The 18,412-nt window shown below is 34.6% G+C and overlaps 1 protein-coding gene across 1 annotated transcript in view; it reads right to left on the bottom strand.

Moving 5' to 3' along the window:
* Positions 1-18,412, bottom strand: part of LOC140845705 (serine/threonine-protein kinase TAO1-like) — an 88,674-nt gene that overhangs the window by 59,609 nt on the left and 10,653 nt on the right. Inside the window, exons 6-11 of the mRNA XM_073220520.1 lie at positions 17,161-17,274; positions 14,630-14,721; positions 6,888-6,981; positions 5,248-5,329; positions 2,753-2,920; positions 702-905 (exon numbers count right to left, since the gene is read on the bottom strand). Of these exons, the coding sequence (XP_073076621.1) occupies positions 702-905; positions 2,753-2,920; positions 5,248-5,329; positions 6,888-6,981; positions 14,630-14,721; positions 17,161-17,274 (754 nt within the window). The remainder of the gene's footprint in view (positions 1-701; positions 906-2,752; positions 2,921-5,247; positions 5,330-6,887; positions 6,982-14,629; positions 14,722-17,160; positions 17,275-18,412) is intronic.

Here is an 18,412-nt window from a genome sequence, read left to right as displayed (position 1 = left end):
TATCACTTAGCATTTTTCAAGGTTCACTCATATTGTAGCATATATTAGAATGCCGTTCCTTTTCACAGCTGAATATATTCCATTGTGTGTATATATATATATATTGTGCCTAGTAACTTCTGGTAATACTGAAAGCAGTGAAGTTAAAAAGGAAGCATTCCTATCAATTGTGAAAAGGAGTTACCTGAGCTTCCAATGTTTTCAAGAAAATTTAAAATCTTACACGTGAAAGTGTAGCAAACATCCACATTTCCTAAACTGAGAAGTTGTAATTTTCCACAATTACACCCAGTTTTATTTTTAAAATGTAAACATTATGGAAAACGCAAAAATCACTTTTCATTATCACCCACCTTAAACCTTTCTCCACGTCCCAAAGGCAACCACTATCATTAATATCATGTATACTTACTATTTTTAAATACCTTCGTTTTCATCTAACTTCAAATAATACATTATATGGTATTTATTTATTCTAAGATTTAAAAATATTCTTTTTGCATTCTCAAAACATGTTTCCTAAATGCAAGCATTAAACTGAGAATTAAAAAGCCTTTTGCCATTTTAAAATAAGCTGCCTAAAATTATGTTCCAAACTTCTGATACATCAAAGAAAAAAACCCCCAAACTCTTAAACTAACCAGACTAGGAAAATTAGTTACCAAAGTTGAAATTTTTTTCACTAAAATCCAAATACTCACAGGTTTTGAATGGATGGCAGTATTATTAGACACGATTGTGTGGATTCCCTCCATCACGTCTAGCTCATTCTTGTTATCCGAGGCATCTGGAAGAATATTAACCCTACTGCTTTGACTCCTGGTCCTGCTGGACACACGGGGAATAGACTGATGACTTCCAATATTGTGCACTGCTCCTGTCTGTCCAACACCGTTATCTTGGTCCTGAGGGAAAAGAGTATTAGATTCAAATATCTTTATCTCCTGAATTCTTGATTATTAGCACCTATCACACTGCTTGGCACACACAGTCTTCAGAATGTTAGCGGTCTATTTTGAGAAATTCCTTGTATTTGCCAAGACCAGAAAGTTTATCAGTTGTTAGCTGACAGATTTAAAAAATGACCAACAAGTAAATACCAAAAAGCCCAACGAACTATGTGAAAAAGTTAATCAATTCAGAGTTATTTCCAAAGTGTTGTCTTTTCTCTAAAATTTTTGACATTACTTTGAAATCCATTTCTACTATACATCTCATGGGGTATACACAGAGATGCTGCTCATTTCTCAATGATTCCAATGGTGAAAACAAACCCCAACCTTTTTTTAAAATTCTATAAACATTCCTTTTAGTTATTTCTTTTCTTCTCAGAATATAGTCTTTAGCCTAAACTTCTTCACTAATTTAATATTAATTCCTATCTATTTTTATGTAAAATTAAAAATTGTATATATATTTAATCATAATTAGAAGACTGTTCTTCCCAAGAAACCCGGCAAGCTTTGGTATCTGGGCACCAATATTATAGTCTTACCATACCAAACCTCTTTAAGATATGCAGAATAATAAATACAGACCCATGGTATATGGAGGATCTTTTCTTACATCCACAGCCTTAAAAAGCTGCTGTTATTCTAATGTTTAATGACATTAGAATTTTATTTCACTTTACTAAAGCATTTCATATACCTAAAATAGCCCCAATTTTCTAGTGACTACTGTTAGAACTAAAAAAACAATATCAAAAATACCAAAACTGTATGTAAGAAAGTCTTCTATTTTATAGTTCATTAATTATGTAGTGTTATTAAAAAGAAAAGCAACTACTACTCCTGTTTTCAGAATGCAGGGATCTTTCTCAATAGAAAGCAATAAAAAAGAATCAAAGCTTTGGCATTGGGACATGAGCAAAGAAGAAAACAGAAAATACTTAGACTAAAAAAGATAGCTCCACAAATCATAAGCTTTATATTTTCCTTTGAGGAAGTTCTTTAACATTTCTACTGCAAATTTGGAAACATGGCAACTTGGAAACAACTTGGTCTCAAGAGTAATATATGAATCTGAACCCATATGCTTCTACACTAAGTTAGTTAACCACTCTGAGCATTACTTTCCTCACCTATAAAATGAGTATTTTAGAACCAGGTAGAGGAATGAATCCCTATACACAACTGAAAAGAATGAAGTGTTCTTAGTAACAGAATAAGAATGCTTGTAATTTTTTTCCCCCAGAATAAATTTAGCTAAGTCACATGTTTTATTTATTTATTTATTTATTTATTTATTTATTTATTTATTTATTTTTAAAAAAGCAAGAAATTTCCAATTTAATAAACATTTATCAAACATTACACAAAAGGCACTGGGGGAAAGGTTTATACAATAAACAAGAGAAGGACAATGGGTGGTAATTCTAATGGCTTCTCTGTGAGCACCGTCAATTTCCAAAGCCTGTAATTTCAAATACTTCCAAAAGCGTGTCCCATGCCATCAGACAATCAGGCAAAAAAGTGTTCAGTAGACCAGAATTTTGGGAGGGACTAGATTAAATAAAAGTTGAACAGGTTTCTCTAATAAAAGACTTCACAGAGCTTTACTAGCTAATGTACACTACCAAGAGGTTGGTTTAAAGAATGCAAAACCTTTTTCTCCACCTGGGACCTCAAAGAATCACTGTGAAGACACAATCTGGAAACCACTGATAGAAAAGATTCCTGGCAAGAAAAGTTCCATAAGGAAAGAAGCCAATAAGGAGACCCCAATACTTGAGCCGTTTCTAAGTTATTACCTTTTCTTCCTGTGCTTCTGCTGCTGGCCCTTTATGTGCCTCCTGGGAAAGGACCTTCTTCGTCTTTTCATTGCGCAGATTTTCCAGCACTCTTTTTTTCTCTTCCTTTGCCCTTTGAAGGAGATCTGTTACCACTGCTGTAGGGCGCTCCCGAAGAAGAAACGGGTGCTGGTTAAGAGTAGAAGGCAAAAGTCAGGTTGAGACCTATATATTTTTTCATTCAGAACAAATGAATCCCTTCTTGGACCCTAGAGTTACTATCCTAAATAATTATAGATAATGCATGCAATCTATAGTTATCTAATTCTGCTGTGCTTTTTACTTCTTATATTTATAAAATTTAATTTACATGTATACACTCTGTGCCTACATAACTTCCCCTGTAGTTTTTATGAAAACTTTGAACATGACACCTTTGTTGGCCAAATGAAAGGGCAGAGTTGAAATAATCAGAGTCTAAGTAAACATTAAGAATTAAGTCCAAATAGAGCCCTAAGTAAATGCTTACAAATTCTTAGAACTGGTCTCATAGAGGAGACACTATCAGTTCTGAATTACATTAGATTTCAACAGGAATGTATTTACTGACGGTGAATCACATAACATACTACTTGGGTATAATGGGTTCTTTATGTTGCTTAAATTAAACTTCATAAAACTCTAGCAGTTGATTAAAAGACGTTATGTATTAGTGATTTTTACCATTAATATTTCATAAAGCTTAACATTATCCAATGCAGAAAAGTAGAAAGAACAATTCTGTAAGATTATCATTGTTACATTTGGTACTTTTGGATATTTATTTCTTCTCAGAAATTTTCCGTGTATAGATTTTGTTTTGTAGTTAGCACACAGATTGCAGAACGATGACTTGTGCACTGGAGTTCATGAGATGATCTTGAATTCTTTTAAGACTTTTACCTCCTTTATTAGCTCAAATTTATTTCTTCCCTGAAGAGTTGTAACTATATATTATTTGCTTTTTATTGCTGTATTATGTTATTTCAACTCATAATGCCTACAGACTATTTCATCAAATGTTCATGCCAAAATTACATAACCATTATTCTAATTCTGGATAATTATTTTCAATTTTTCATTCTGAGATAAATAGCCCCATACAGTAAGTCACTTTTTTCCATTTTATTTTTTTCCTTATGTCAGACTGGGTCACTTCCCATAATGTCAATATACAAAATGGACCAGGTACATGAATACATATGCAGGTTTGGGATCACCCAAGGTCAAGTATCCACTCCTGGTGGGTTGGGTTATTACCAAAAGAGCTTCTTTTGCCTTCATTAGGCAAATGTAAGAAGCCAGTCACATTCTTCCTTTTCCTGAACCGTAGCTTGGTATGTACCACTATTTATAATATTCGGTCTTTTTTATCTGAAAATAATATATCTTGTAATTCTAAGTTATTTAAAAGTTCTCTACAAATGGATCCTGCTTATTTTTCACTTACATAATTCATAGCTATACTAAACCTTTTGTTGCTATTGTGAATACATAGTTTTTGGGCTTTTATTTGAGACTGTAAGTGTGCTTAGGGCCTAGAATTCCCTAAGTGTTACTGAAACTTTACACTGCTCTTCTACATACTGTAGTTGCAAATAACCCTACTGCATATGTACATGGTCCTTTCAATATCCTTGCATATTGAACTGCGTGTAGGTGAAAATAAACTGAACTTCTTTGAAATTCTAAAACATTCATGCTGAAAGTCTAATTTTCTAGTGAAAAATCCACAAAATTCCTTAGGGTCACAACTGCTACTCACTAATGCTTTATCTAGATCTTTAAAGAACTTCATTAAATTGAACAATACTATTATTGCTATTAATAAGATGTCAACCTCTAAATGAAAACATTTTTGAGAACAGAAAGCATATACTAATAATTTATATAAATTAGATAGTCAAACCTATTGAAAAATGAATAGAATTCACATTACTTTTAAAATATTTTCATTGCTAAGTTAGAAAAACATATTTCTCAAAAGGAGACAAAAATGTTCTTTTGAAATCTCTTTTCTCCCACAGTATTTATGTAAATGTATTACACATCATTTCTCTTCCTTTCATATTACTTTATATAGGACAGATCGATATATAAAGTATGGTAGATACAAAAATGAAATCCAAAGTTAAACTATGCATTGCCACCTCTGAAATGAAACTGTTCCACATGAGTTAAAATTTGTAGTTGTAACTCATGAATATATTCTTGCACATATAAAAATTAAGTCATTTAGTACTACCATATTGAATATTTAACTATATATTCTATTCAGACATGGTAAAAGCAGTTAATTTTGAAAACAAATGAAAAAACTTAGCAACTAAGGAAATTTCCAAGAAAGAATGGTATTACAAAATTAGTATTTTAGCAAAACCCAGTACAGTGTACTTAATACTGATTCAGAATCAAAGAAGAATAAAACACATTCTTTAAAATAATTTCCTAGGTGTAGAAAACAGAGTATAACTGACCTTTAAAAGTTCTTTAGATGTAGGGCGATCTTTAGGGTTTTTCTGGAGGCAAGACTCTACAAAGTTGCGAAAAGAACTGGACCTATTGTAAAGGAAAGTATTAAGTGAACATATTGCTATTTCCTTTAAAAACACATCCACAAATCAACGCATGTCCCTATGGCTGGGAGGGAGAATAGAAATCATAAAAAAAAAAGCAGACACAATACACTATATATTTCATCATGTAAGTCTATGAAAAGCTATGCAAACCAACTAATGAATCTTTACCATTTTCCAAAGATAGATTTGCTCACATTATTTTAAAATCCTGCTCTCATATACTTAAGTATCACAACTCATTCTACATTGAGGTAAATTAGGGAAGTCAATCATTTTCCTTTTTGCATTCAAATCTAAGATAAATTCTTCTTAATATTTTTTTTCTTTTCCCTAGCCACGTCTATTTCTTGCTTGACCCTTGAATCATCTTCCATATAGCAGGTTTCAGAACATCACGCTATTTGTTTTGAAAAGAACATTTTTTATACCTAAGTATTTAGTGTCCTTGAGCAAATGGACAAAAGTTCCAGAAAACAGTAAAAAATTTTTTAAAGATTAGAATTCTGTAACATACTATTATATAGTGTTACTGATGAGAGTTCAGTAAGGCAGTAAGTAAAAAATATTCCATCAATGTTTGTCATCAATATTCAAATAAGATTTAATTCTTTTATACAAGAATTCTGTTTTGAATCCCCAAAGTATCAACCAGTGTAAAGACAGCCTGTGTTTCGTGTATTTATTATTCAGATGTACCATAATAAACTCTGAGCCAAGATTTCTTTAAAACATCTCTACAGAAGCAGCAAAGACCTGTGAACTTGTCTTAATAATGTAATGATAAAAAATAAATTATTGCTAATTTATGCATATTACTTGTGAATTTTAAAGTATCTGTTAAGTATTTGTTAAGTACAGTAGGTAGTCCCCTAGAATGTTTCAAATGCTAGATACACCTGAAGACTTTCCCATTTAAATTTTCTATCACTGATAAAAATCCTTCTTTCCTAAAATTGTCCATGTGTTCTCAACAAACTTCTTTACATGAATAACAGTATTATCAAAGAAGCACTAGGAGATGCAACATCAAAGCACATTTGGAATAATAAATCATAACAATTAGAATCATCCAAAAATTATGAATTATCTGGTAATTCTGATAAATTATCAAATCATTTTTACCTAAGTTTTATACCATATCAATCATAAACCCTTCCCCAATCAAATATCTGTACAGGTTGTGGCAATCTATATATTGCAGTTTTAAAATATGAATGTTTAAATCATGCTATTTATTATAAAATCAGGGTTGTATGTGTCACTAAGGTATAAAAAATATATTACTTTTTATACTAAAGCCATACTTTTTGCTCCCATGTAGCATCATCTATCTTTTATTTCTGAACTGAGTCACATATATGCTATGAAAAGAAGAGATAATAAAGGATAAACATAATGTAAGGAAAAAATTAAGCTATTTTAATATTTCTTCAGGTTGTATACGCTTCACCTCATTGACATGAAATCATTTTGATAACATTATGAAAAAGTATTTAAATTTTACCATGTTGAACAATATATCTCTCAGCCATACTCACCATTCATTAGACTGTAGTGTAGGGGGCTTATTTCTGGTTATGAGATATAAGGCACGCCTTACATTCATATCAAATAAAGGAGGCTTCCTTTCCGCTATAAAAGAAATAAAACTTCCTGTTAAATATGTGCCTGTTATATAGGAGCATGGAAGCACTGTTAGTTTTTTTTTAAATAAACCCCAACTTAGGAAAAAAGTTGCAAGTAGCGTTCAGAGAACTTAGTTAAGTGAGTCAATAGAGAGGAAATTGCAGCCCTGATGCACATCTCTAAATAGTGTAATTTTCCAATAAACAAGAACATTCTAAGAGAACCTAATAGTCATTAAATCAGACCATTAATATGAATACATGACTATTATCTAATCTCAAGCTCCATTGTAGTTTCAATCAAATGTCCCAGTAATGTCCTTTGTAGCAAAAATGACCTTTGATCATCTGCATCCTTAAAGGAAATTCTACATTTTTTCTAAGTTTTAAACTTACATAGAATTGTTCATAAAATATCCCTATAGTCCTTTCAATATGTGTAAAATCTGGAGTCATGTCCCCTGTCATTTCTGATATTGGTTGTTTGTGTCTTCTTTCTGTTCAGTCTAGCTAGAGGTTTATTAATTTCATCAATTTTCCCAAAGAACTAATTCGTGATCTCATTGATTTTCTCTATTGTTTTCACTTTCTATTTAATTGATTTCTGTTTTGATCTTTTTGGGTCTCTAATTGTGTTTACTGTGGATTGAATTTGCCCTTCATTTTCTAATGTTAAGGTGACAGTTGAAGTCATGACCTTGACAATTCACAAGTACACAATTTTGACTCTCGAATATCCCTCAGTTTGGCTTTGTGCTGTCATTAAATTTAGTTTCCACATCTCTGGCAGGAATATCACAGAAGCAAGTGTCATGCTTTTCTCAGTGTATTCTATGATGATCCTATGGAACAGGTCTATAGTTTCAGATTGTCTTGTCATTGATGGTGTTCACTTTGATCACTTACGGCCATTCCACAAGGTTTCATGGTGAAGTTTCACTTTTTTCCTTTGTAATTATCAAGTATTTGTGAAAAGGTACTTGAGTCTATATAAATATTCTGTTTTGCATAAAGATCATTTTATTCTCTTATTGTATAGATTTAGATTCTTCATTTAATAATTTATAACCTGCTACTATCATTTATTTTGATGTTGAAATTGTTTCATTTTTGAGCAGTTGAGAATCTTTTTAGCCGACTTCTGCCTTTCCGGCATGGCTCCATCATTCCCTGCTCAGCTGCTTGCTCTCTGGCCCACTAAGATGTTCCAGGATCATCTTATGCTTTCCCAACTGTAGACACGGCTCCAAGGAGCTGTGGCAGGCAGTGTGCTCACTGCTACTGCCCGTGTCACTTCTCTTAGATCCTGTCAGTGGATAAAGGAAGGGAACACACGCGTCCCTCATCTATTTGTATTCATACTTGCACATTAAATATCTTTAGTTGTTTATTGAAAACAACTGAGTTCACTACAATATCTCAAATCCAATGCTATAGTACTATTTATTCGAGCCTTCTCTTTCCATTATTTGTAGCACCCTTCTCGGACAGTAAGAAACCTCACTCTCATTATCCTTAATATATTTGATGACTCACCCCTGTACATAGCCAGTCTCCCATCTTGGCCACCACCCTTTCCCTTTTTCCCCTTCAAGTTTTCAAACCCCATTCCAAGCCTGTCTACAGTGTGAATGTCCACTTCATCCCCTCAGTTTCTGACACCCCATATAAACTGGATCACTTTCTGTAGTGAGGCCCTCCTCATCGGCCCTCAGGAGGGAAGCCCCCTTCCTTTCAATCAGGCACTGCCACTGTGTCACGTGACCCAACCCCAAATGTGGACGTGCTCCTTGGCCTCTGACACCCCATGCTGGGCTACTTCCAGGTCTGAATGCTTTGGTTACCCCACCAGGACTCTGAATCTCCAAACTTGACTGCCACTCTCCCTGCACAGGTTCTGCTTCCACATACAAGGCATTCTGTCTGTGGGAACTCCCTCCTCTCCTCACAGGACTCTGACACGCCACGCCGGGCTACCATGGCTCAGCAGGTGACATGGACACCTACTTTATACTGTCCTCCCAACAGCTTTAAGAATGAGTAGTTTGATCCAGGAAAGGGAAGGGATTACTGAAGAAATTCTTAATGAATAAAATAACTTGTATTTCTACTGTGATTTATAAAAGTATTCAAAAATTCTAAGTGGTGTACCATCAATATATCAAACCAGAGTGTGATTTTTGATCTGTCATTTACTATAAAGCTGAACATCTGTATTTACTCAAAGAACACTGAACTTAGCTAAAAACGATGGAGATTTACTAAATCTAGACTGCGGTAGCCTTCAGTGGATTCAAAGGATATTTTCCATTTCAAATATTTTTTTAATTGAGGTATCATTGATATTCAATCTTATATTAGTTTCAAGTATACAACACAGTGGTTCAACAGTCACCCATATTAAATCCTCACCCCCAGTACAGCAGTTACTGTCAACATAGGAAAATGTTACAGAAGCAGTGCTTATATTTTCCATGCGATACTACTATCCCGGTGACCAACTTATGACTGAAAATTTTTGTGCCCTTTTATTGCCCTCACCCTCAACTACTCACCCCAATCCCTCCCCCACAGTAACCACCAGTCACAACTCAGTGTCTATAAGTCTACTGCTACTGTGTTCCTTTTGTTTTGTGTTTAGATCCCACAAATAAGTGAAATCATATGGTATTTTGTCTCTGCCTGGCTTATTTCACTTAGCATAATACCCTTGAGGTTGATCCATGTTGCAAATGGCAGGATTTCTTTTCTTCTTATGGCTGAATAATATTCCATTGTGTATATGAACTGTATCCAGCACAATTATCATTTAAATATGCAGGAGGGATTAAACAATTCCCAGACAAGCAAAAGTTGAGGTAATTTGCCTCCCACAAACCACCTCTACAGAGTATCTTAGAGGGACTGCTCTAGATGGAAGCACTCCTAAAAAGAGCACAGAAGAAAACACCCAACATATGAAGAATGGAGGAGGAATAAGAAGGGAGAGAAATAATCATCAGACTGTGTTTATAATAGCTTAATAAGCGAGTTGAGTTAGAAAGTAAGGTAGCAAAGAAGTTAACCTTGAACCTTTGGTCACCACAAATCTAAAGCCTGAAATGGCAATAAGTACATATCTTTCAATAATCACCCTAAATGTAAATGAACTGAATGCACCAATCAAAAGACACAGATTAACAGAATGGATAAAAAAGCAAGACCCATCTATATGCTGCTTACAACAGACTCACCTCAAACCCAAAGACATGCACAGAATAAAAGTCAAGCGGTGGAAAAAGATATTTGATACAAACAACAGGGAGAGAAAAGGAGGTGTTGCAATACTAGTATCAGACAAAATAGACTTCAAAACAAAGAAAGAAACAAGAGGTAAAGAAGGACACTACATAATGATAAAGGACTCAGTCCAACAAGAGGATATAACCATTATAAACATATATGCACCCAATATAGGAGCACAAATATATGTGAAACAAATACTAACAGAATTAAGTGAGGAAATAGAATGCAATGTATTCACACCACTCACTCCAAAGGACAGATCCACCAGACAGAAAATAAGTAAGGACACAGAGGCACTGAACAACACACTAGAACAGGTGGACCTAATAGACATCTATAGAAATCTACATCCAAAAGCAACAGGATACACATTCTGCTCAAGTGCACATGGAATATTCTCCAGAATAGACCACATACTAGACCACAAAACGAACCTCAGTAAATTCAAAAGATAGAAATCCTACCAACCAACTTTTCAGACCACAAAGGTATAAACTAGAAATAAATTGTACAAAGAAAGCAAAAAGGCTCACAAACACATGGAGGCTTAACAACATGTCCTAAATAATCAATGGATCAACAACCAAATCAAAATGGAGATCCAGCAATATATGGAAACAAATGACAACAACAACACAAAGCCTCAACTTCTGTGGGACGCATCAAAAGTAGTCTTAAGAGGCAAGTATATAGCAATCCAGGCCTATTTAATGAAGGAAGAACAATCCCAAATGAATAGTCTAATGTCACAATTATCGAAACTGGAAAAAGAAGAACAAATGAGACCTAAGGTCAGCAGACGGAGGGACATAAAAAAGATCAGAGAAGAAATAAATAAAATTGAGAAGAATAAAACAATAGAAAAAAAATCAATGAAACCAAGAGCTGGTTCTCCAAAAAATAAACAAAACAGGTAAGCCTCTAGTCAGACTTATTAAGAGAGAAAGAGAGTTAACATACATCAACAGAATCAGAAACAAGAAAGGAAAAATCACAATGGACCCCACAGAAATACGAATAATTGGAGAATACTATGGAAACATATATGCTAACAAGCTGGGAAACCTAGGAGAAATGGACTTCCTAGAAAAATACAGCCTTCCAAGACTGACCCAGAAAGAAACAGACCAATTAACAGCAACGAAATTGAAGTGCTAATCAAAAAACTACCCAAGAACAAAACCCCTGGGCCAGATGGATTTACCTCAGAATTTTATCAGACATACAGAGAAGACATAATACCCATTTTCCTTAAAGTTTTCCAAAATTAGAAGAGGAGGGAATACTCCCAAACACATTTTATGAAACCAAAATCACCCTAATACCAAAACCAGGCAAAGACCCCAGCAAAAAAGAAAACTACAGACCAATATCCCTGATGAATATAGATGCAAAAATACTCAACAAAATACGATCATACACCATGACCAAGTGGAATTCATCCCAGGGATGCAAGGATGGTACAACAGTCGAAAATCCATCAACATCATCCACCACATCAACAAAAAGAAGGAAAAAACCCATGATCATCTCCATAAATGCTGAAAAAGCATTCGACAAAATTCAATATCCATTCATGATAAAAACTCTGAACAAAATGGGCATAGAGGGCAAGTACCTCAACATAATAAAGGCCATATATGATAAACCCACAGTTAACATCATACCAAATAGCGAGAGGCTGAAAGCTTTTCCTATGAGATCGGGAACAAGACAGGGATGTCCACTCTCCCCACTGTTATTCAACATAGTACTGGAGGTCCTAGCCACGGCAATTAGACAAAACAAAGAAATATGAGAAATCCAGATTAGTAAAGAAGTTAAACTGTCATTATTTGCAGATGACATGATATTGTACATAAAAAACCCTACTAAAGACTCCACTCCAAAACTACTAGAACTAATATCGGAATTGAGCCAATTTGCAGGATACAAAATTAACACACAGAAATCTGTAGCTTTCCTATACACTAACAATGAACTAATAGAAAGAGAAATCAGGAAAACAATTCCATTCACAATAGCATCAAAAAGAATGAAATACCTAGGAATAAACCTAACCAAGGAAGTGAAAGACCTAAACCCTGAAAACTACAAGACACTCTTAAGAGAAATTAAAGAGGACACTAACAAATGGAAACTCATCTCATGCTCCTGGCTAGGAAGAATTAATATCATCAAAATGGCCATCCTGCCCAAAGCAATATACAGATTCAATGCAATCCCTATCAAATTACCAACAGCATTCTTCAATGAACTGGAACAAATAGTTCAAAAATTCATATGGAACCACAAAAGACCCCAAATAGCCAAAGCAATCCTGAGAAGGAAGAATAAAGTGGGGGGGATCTCGCTCCCCAACTTCAAGCCCTACTACAAAGCCACAGTAATCAAGACAATTTGGTACTGGTTCAAGAACAGAGCCACAGACCAGTGGAACAGAATAGAGACTCCAAACATTAACCCAAACATATATGGCCAATGAACATACAACGAAGGAGCCATGGACATACAACAGGGAAATGACACTCTCTTCAACAGATGGTGCTGACAAAAACTGGACAGCTACATGTAAGAGAATGAAACTGGATCACTGTCTATCCCCATACAAAAAAGTAAATTCGAAATGGATCAAAGACCTGAATTAAGTCATGAAACCATAAAACTCCAAGATAAAAACATAGGCAAAAATCTCGTGGACATAAACACGAGTGACTTCTTCATGAATATATCTCCCTGAGCAAGGGAAACAAAAGCAAAAATGAACAAGCGGGACTATATCAAGCTAAAAAGCTTCTGTACAGCAAAGGACACCATCAATAGAACAAAAAGGTATCCTACAGTATGGGAGAATATATTCATAAGTGACATATCCAATAAAGGGTTGACATCCAAAATATGTAAAGAGCTCACACACACCTCAACAAACAAAAAGCAAATAATCCAATTAAAAAATGGACAGAAGAGCTGAATAGACAGTTCCCCAAAGAAGAAATTCAGATGGCCAACAGACACATGAAAAGATGCTCCACATCGCTTGTCATCAGAGAAATGCAAATTAAAACCACAATGCGATATCACCTCACACCAGTAAGGATCACCATCATCAAAAAGATAAACAACAACAAATGTTGGTGAGGTTGTGGAGAAAGGGGAACCCTCCTACACTGCTGGTGGGAATGTAAATTATTTCACCATTGTGGAAAGCAATATGTAGGTTCCTCAAAATACTCAAAATAGAAATATCATTTGACCCAGGAATTCTCCTTCTAGGAATTTACCCTAAAAATGCAGCACTCCAGTTTGAAAAAGACAGATGCACCCCTATGTTTATCACTGCACTATTTACAATAGCCAAGATATGGAAGCAATCTAAATGTCCATCAGTAGATGAATGGATAAAGAAGATGTGGTACATATACACAATGGAATATTACTCAGCCATAAGGTAAAAACATATCCTACCATTTGCAACAACATGGATGGAGCTAGAGGGTATTATGCTCAGTGAAATAAGCCAGGCAGAGAAAGACAAGTACCAAATGATTTCACTCATCTGTGGAGTATAAGAACAAAGGAAAACTGAAGGAGCAAAACAGCAGCAGAATCACAGAACCCAAGAATGGACTAATAGTTACCAAAGGGAAAGTGAGTGGGGAAGATGGGTGAGAAGGGAGAGATAAGGGTGGGGTAAAAGAAAGGAGGCATTACGATTAGCATGTAGAGTGTGGGGTGGGCACGGGGAGGGCTGTGCAACACAGAGCAGACAAGTAGTGATTTTACAGCATCTTACTATGGTGATGGACAGTGACTGTGAAGGGGTATGAGGTGGGGGACATGGTGAAGGGGGGAGCCTAGCAAACATAATGTTCTTCATGTAATTGTAGATTAATGATACCAAAAAAAAAATCAAACTGTACAATAAGGTATGCAGCCTGATAATCTAATCCTCATACCTAACACAAAGTATTAAGTAGTAGCGGTAAGTAATTCATGAATGCTTTAGAGACCCTTCATAGATGGTAAATCTATAGCCATAGACATATTCTAGGTGTTTAACAAATACTCATTAAATATTAGACACAGATACCTCAAAATTACTACCACAGTAGAAACTATTTTGGACCTAATTTAATAAAGCAAATATAGTATACCTAAACTAACACACACACACACACACACACACACACACACACACACATATATATATACACACACACACAAATTGCCAAATAACCAAAGGGACAACCTTCATAGATTTATTGCTCCCCTTAAACACTGACATAAAAATAAAAATCTGTTATTTGGTACAGAAATTGAGGTAAAACATTCATCAAACTTACTACACAGTAATAAAGAGCAATGCTTACCTATTTGAATACATGTTATTCCCAGAGACCATACATCTACTTTGCTATCATATTGTTCTTCATTCTTGCTTAAAATTATTTCTGGGGCCATCCTAAAACATAAAATGTTACTTAAAGTTAAAAAAGAAAAGTATACCATTCTTTAAAAATGTAATGACCGTCCACATGGAGAATACCTGTGTGAATTCCAGATGATATACCTGGACATAAGAATTCTTATAATGGGAAATAAATGCATTACAGGTCGTGAGGTAAATATTTACCATTACATATACAGTGTTAGACTTATTCTCACCATTTTCATGATCATGTACCAGCATCCTGGAGGAAAGACTCCCCAGAGCAGGGTTGCATTCTGCATCAATTCAAGTTTGCAGATTGTAATATTGTATATCCTTTATGCCAGCGGTTCTCAAACATTTTGGTTTCAGCATCTTATTACAAAAGTCTAAATTTTGCTCAAAAGAGGGCATTTTGTCACTGGCACTTGTTTTCTTGAAGTAAACAATCTCACTAGATTAAGCTGAGAACATATCTGCCACAATAGGCAACAATGAATAAGCAGTTTGTCAGTGTTTTTTGCAAATAGGAGTAGTGTTCTGTGATAAAAGTGGCTAGGACCACCACCCATAACTAAATAAATCATACAATTATTAACTCTGGAGGCGTCTTGGTTATAAAATGAAATGCTAGTTCGCATCTTTAGCTAGACTCTAATGTTCTCACTGGTGCTTCACCTTATACTTCCGTTGTACTTGTTAAGCACAGACAAAGATTTAGAACAGTTTCTGCTCAATAAGATTCTCACCAGGCATATGTGTGTTCCTGTGTGTAAAAATATGTAAATATGTACATAGTGCTGTGTTCCTAATATACCATATACAAATTAGTACATATGTAAGTTTCAATTGCCAATAATAGAGGGCTTGTAATGTGTTAAGATGTTGAAGTAAGCTTGGGGAGCCACTAAGTTCAACAAAGTTAAAAAAGTAGTTTTGTTTTTAATGCACAACTTTCTAGCTCCTTTCTAGTATCTAATATTGATCACTGATTTATAAAGAGGGGGACCATTAAGAAGCATTATTTGCCCAAAGAACCCTTTTTCTATACAGGGAAGAGGATTCTATCTAAATTAGGGTTCTACATAAGAAATTTTTGGTCATACAGAACAGTAGTCTTCAAAGTTTTTATTTTCTTACTTCCAATGAATTTATTAAAAGAATGTATCCACTTGTACATTTTCAAGTTGGTATCTAAATTTTATAAACTTAATAATTGCAAAGGATATAATGCACACATATGTATATACATTATTTTGTATATGTGCTTTACAGATATTTACAACTTGGAGCTGAGGACCTCACTCATTCATTAAAAAAACTGCTGTATAATATCCTAATTAGCAATCCCAGTCTGCACGGTCATATCAACCATTCAAATTAGAATTATTTTCTGTCAGGAAATGCCAAACTTCATTTTTCATTGTAAATAACATGTTAATGTGTCCTCACAACAAATGTCCCAGTTGTAAATGAGATAATTTGTGATTCACTAGAAAAGAAGATGGGTGGAAACATAATTGGGGAAAAGAAAAAGTAAGGAGTAAAAGGAACTGAAGAGAGATGACTGTGAAGGCAGAAGCCCTTTGCCAAAACTTGGTGTCCTAACTCTTCAATATTTCTGATGCTATATATTCTAGATGTTACGTGTTCTCAGATTGTCCCTCTGGTGATGGTTTGAGGCTTTTAATTCTCAGAACAATGCATCACTCTGCTCATCAGGATGGGTGAGAAGCCTTTCTTTAACAAACTGGGAGTTGAGAGATTTGAAAGGTAGGTGGAAAAGAAGATGCTGTAGACCTAAGACACTTCTCAACATATACAGAGAGAGGACATCTATGGAAGTTGAAGATGTGGAAAATTATTCCCTTCAGACTTGCTGACATAAATATGGAATTATTTATGGATAAAATTAGATGATGTCTAGAAGTCGCTTCAGTTAACTGGAGGTGGGAGGGAGGGAGGGCAAGAAGGTCAAGTACACAGGGCAGCCAGGCCCTGGGGTGGTGCTGTTAGGCTGAGCTGATCGCTGTGTGAGCCTTTGTTATATTTTTGTCTATTTCCCTGTATACTTGAAATTCTCCACAATAAAAAATGAAAACAAAAGTTGCTAATCAGCTACCAGTCTTCAGGTACTCTTATTCAGAAGATCCTGACACACAGTAAGTATAAATCTAAAGAAAATTTCCACTTAGCATTTCTATCTTCTCCCTTCTTAAAAATTTAAATTTTTTCACTCCTACCCCCAATACATGATGTGGATGATAACAGGAAAGAAATGTAGGGGGGACAAATGATACAATAGGAGATCCAAGGGCAGCACTCCAAATCTGTATCTGAAACTACAGTGCTTAGAGTAATATCTAAAGCAGCACTGTATTTCCAGGAGAAACGTAAAGCACCTGATAAAAGTACAACCACACACTGCCTATTTCAATTATGAGGATCAATACCAGATAGGACTACGCTTACCAATATGGCGTCCCCACAAAAGACTTGGCAGAAGAGGCCATGGAAGCAAATCCAAAGTCAGCAAGTTTCACCTGGCCTTCTGGTGTCAGAAGGATATTTCCTGCTTTGATGTCTCTGGGTTTAAGGAACACAGAAAATTATTTGTCTTTCCTTTGTAAGATTATACTGAAAATGATAAAAATCATATAAAAATTTATAAAATAGGGAAGGAGAAATCAGAATAATTAAGGCCTTGGATAATCTCTCAGTTGGGATAATGAGAATTAAGATCCAAACTAAGAAATGAGATACACAGAATTCCTATAAGTATATAGTAACAATTTTCTAAAAGAGAAGATAAAATAGCAGCAGAAACAGAAGAAAAAAATAGGTAATTAATAGCACATACTCGATATTTGAGTGCCTGTTTATTGGTACAAATATTGGTTTTAAAAATTTAGCTGAACATTCTTATATGACTGTAAGATTTCTGAGTATAGCCTTAACAATAAAATGGGGAAAAAAAGAACCTGATGCCCCAAATTTTTTTAAATTACTCATATCATTCCAAATTTTAGCATAGTTCTCCTACCTAAATATGAAATGAAAACTGAAACACATGGGTAACATAATATCAATGATCCCAAATTTACTTTTAAGCTCTTTTCTAAATCAGCAATGTACATGTGAACTAAGAAAATTATAATGGTATTGTATGCACAATGGGCACCATAACATTCAAAAAGAAAAAAATTTCTAAGCACTTGTCAATTCATACTATATAGTATTATAATGAATGTAATAGTAAGTCAATCTATTTTCTTCCATTTGTTTTTTTAAAAAATGAAAGGTTCTTTGAAGTTGAGAAGACCTTAGGTTCTGCTTCCAACTCTTTCATTCTCTTATTTACTATGCATGTGGATTTCTCTTGGACCTTACTACCCTCATCTAAAAAACTGATAACCCATTAATTTGCAGTGACTCTACTATATAAATTTACTATATATTGTCTGGTTCACATAGATAATTTTTAAAATGCTACCTTCCTTCTAAAAACAGGCAAAACCAGTACCAATGCTAAAAATGTAGTTTATGATGGTTTAATCTTTAAATTACTATCCATTACCAAGGATTATCAAGGCTTATCTCAAAAGCATAGAGTGTTAAGTAGCTTTTACTTGTCTCTGTCATGGAATCAATGGAACAAATCCGGCATTATGAGTCACCAGGAGGACAAAAGGTCTAGGTTAGCTCTAGTTTAATCTATCTTGCT

The sequence above is a fragment of the Manis javanica genome, chromosome 2, assembly GCF_040802235.1.
Source record: "Manis javanica isolate MJ-LG chromosome 2, MJ_LKY, whole genome shotgun sequence".
Taxonomy (NCBI): domain Eukaryota; kingdom Metazoa; phylum Chordata; class Mammalia; order Pholidota; family Manidae; genus Manis; species Manis javanica.
This window is presented reverse-complemented; position numbering and strand designations above follow the sequence as displayed.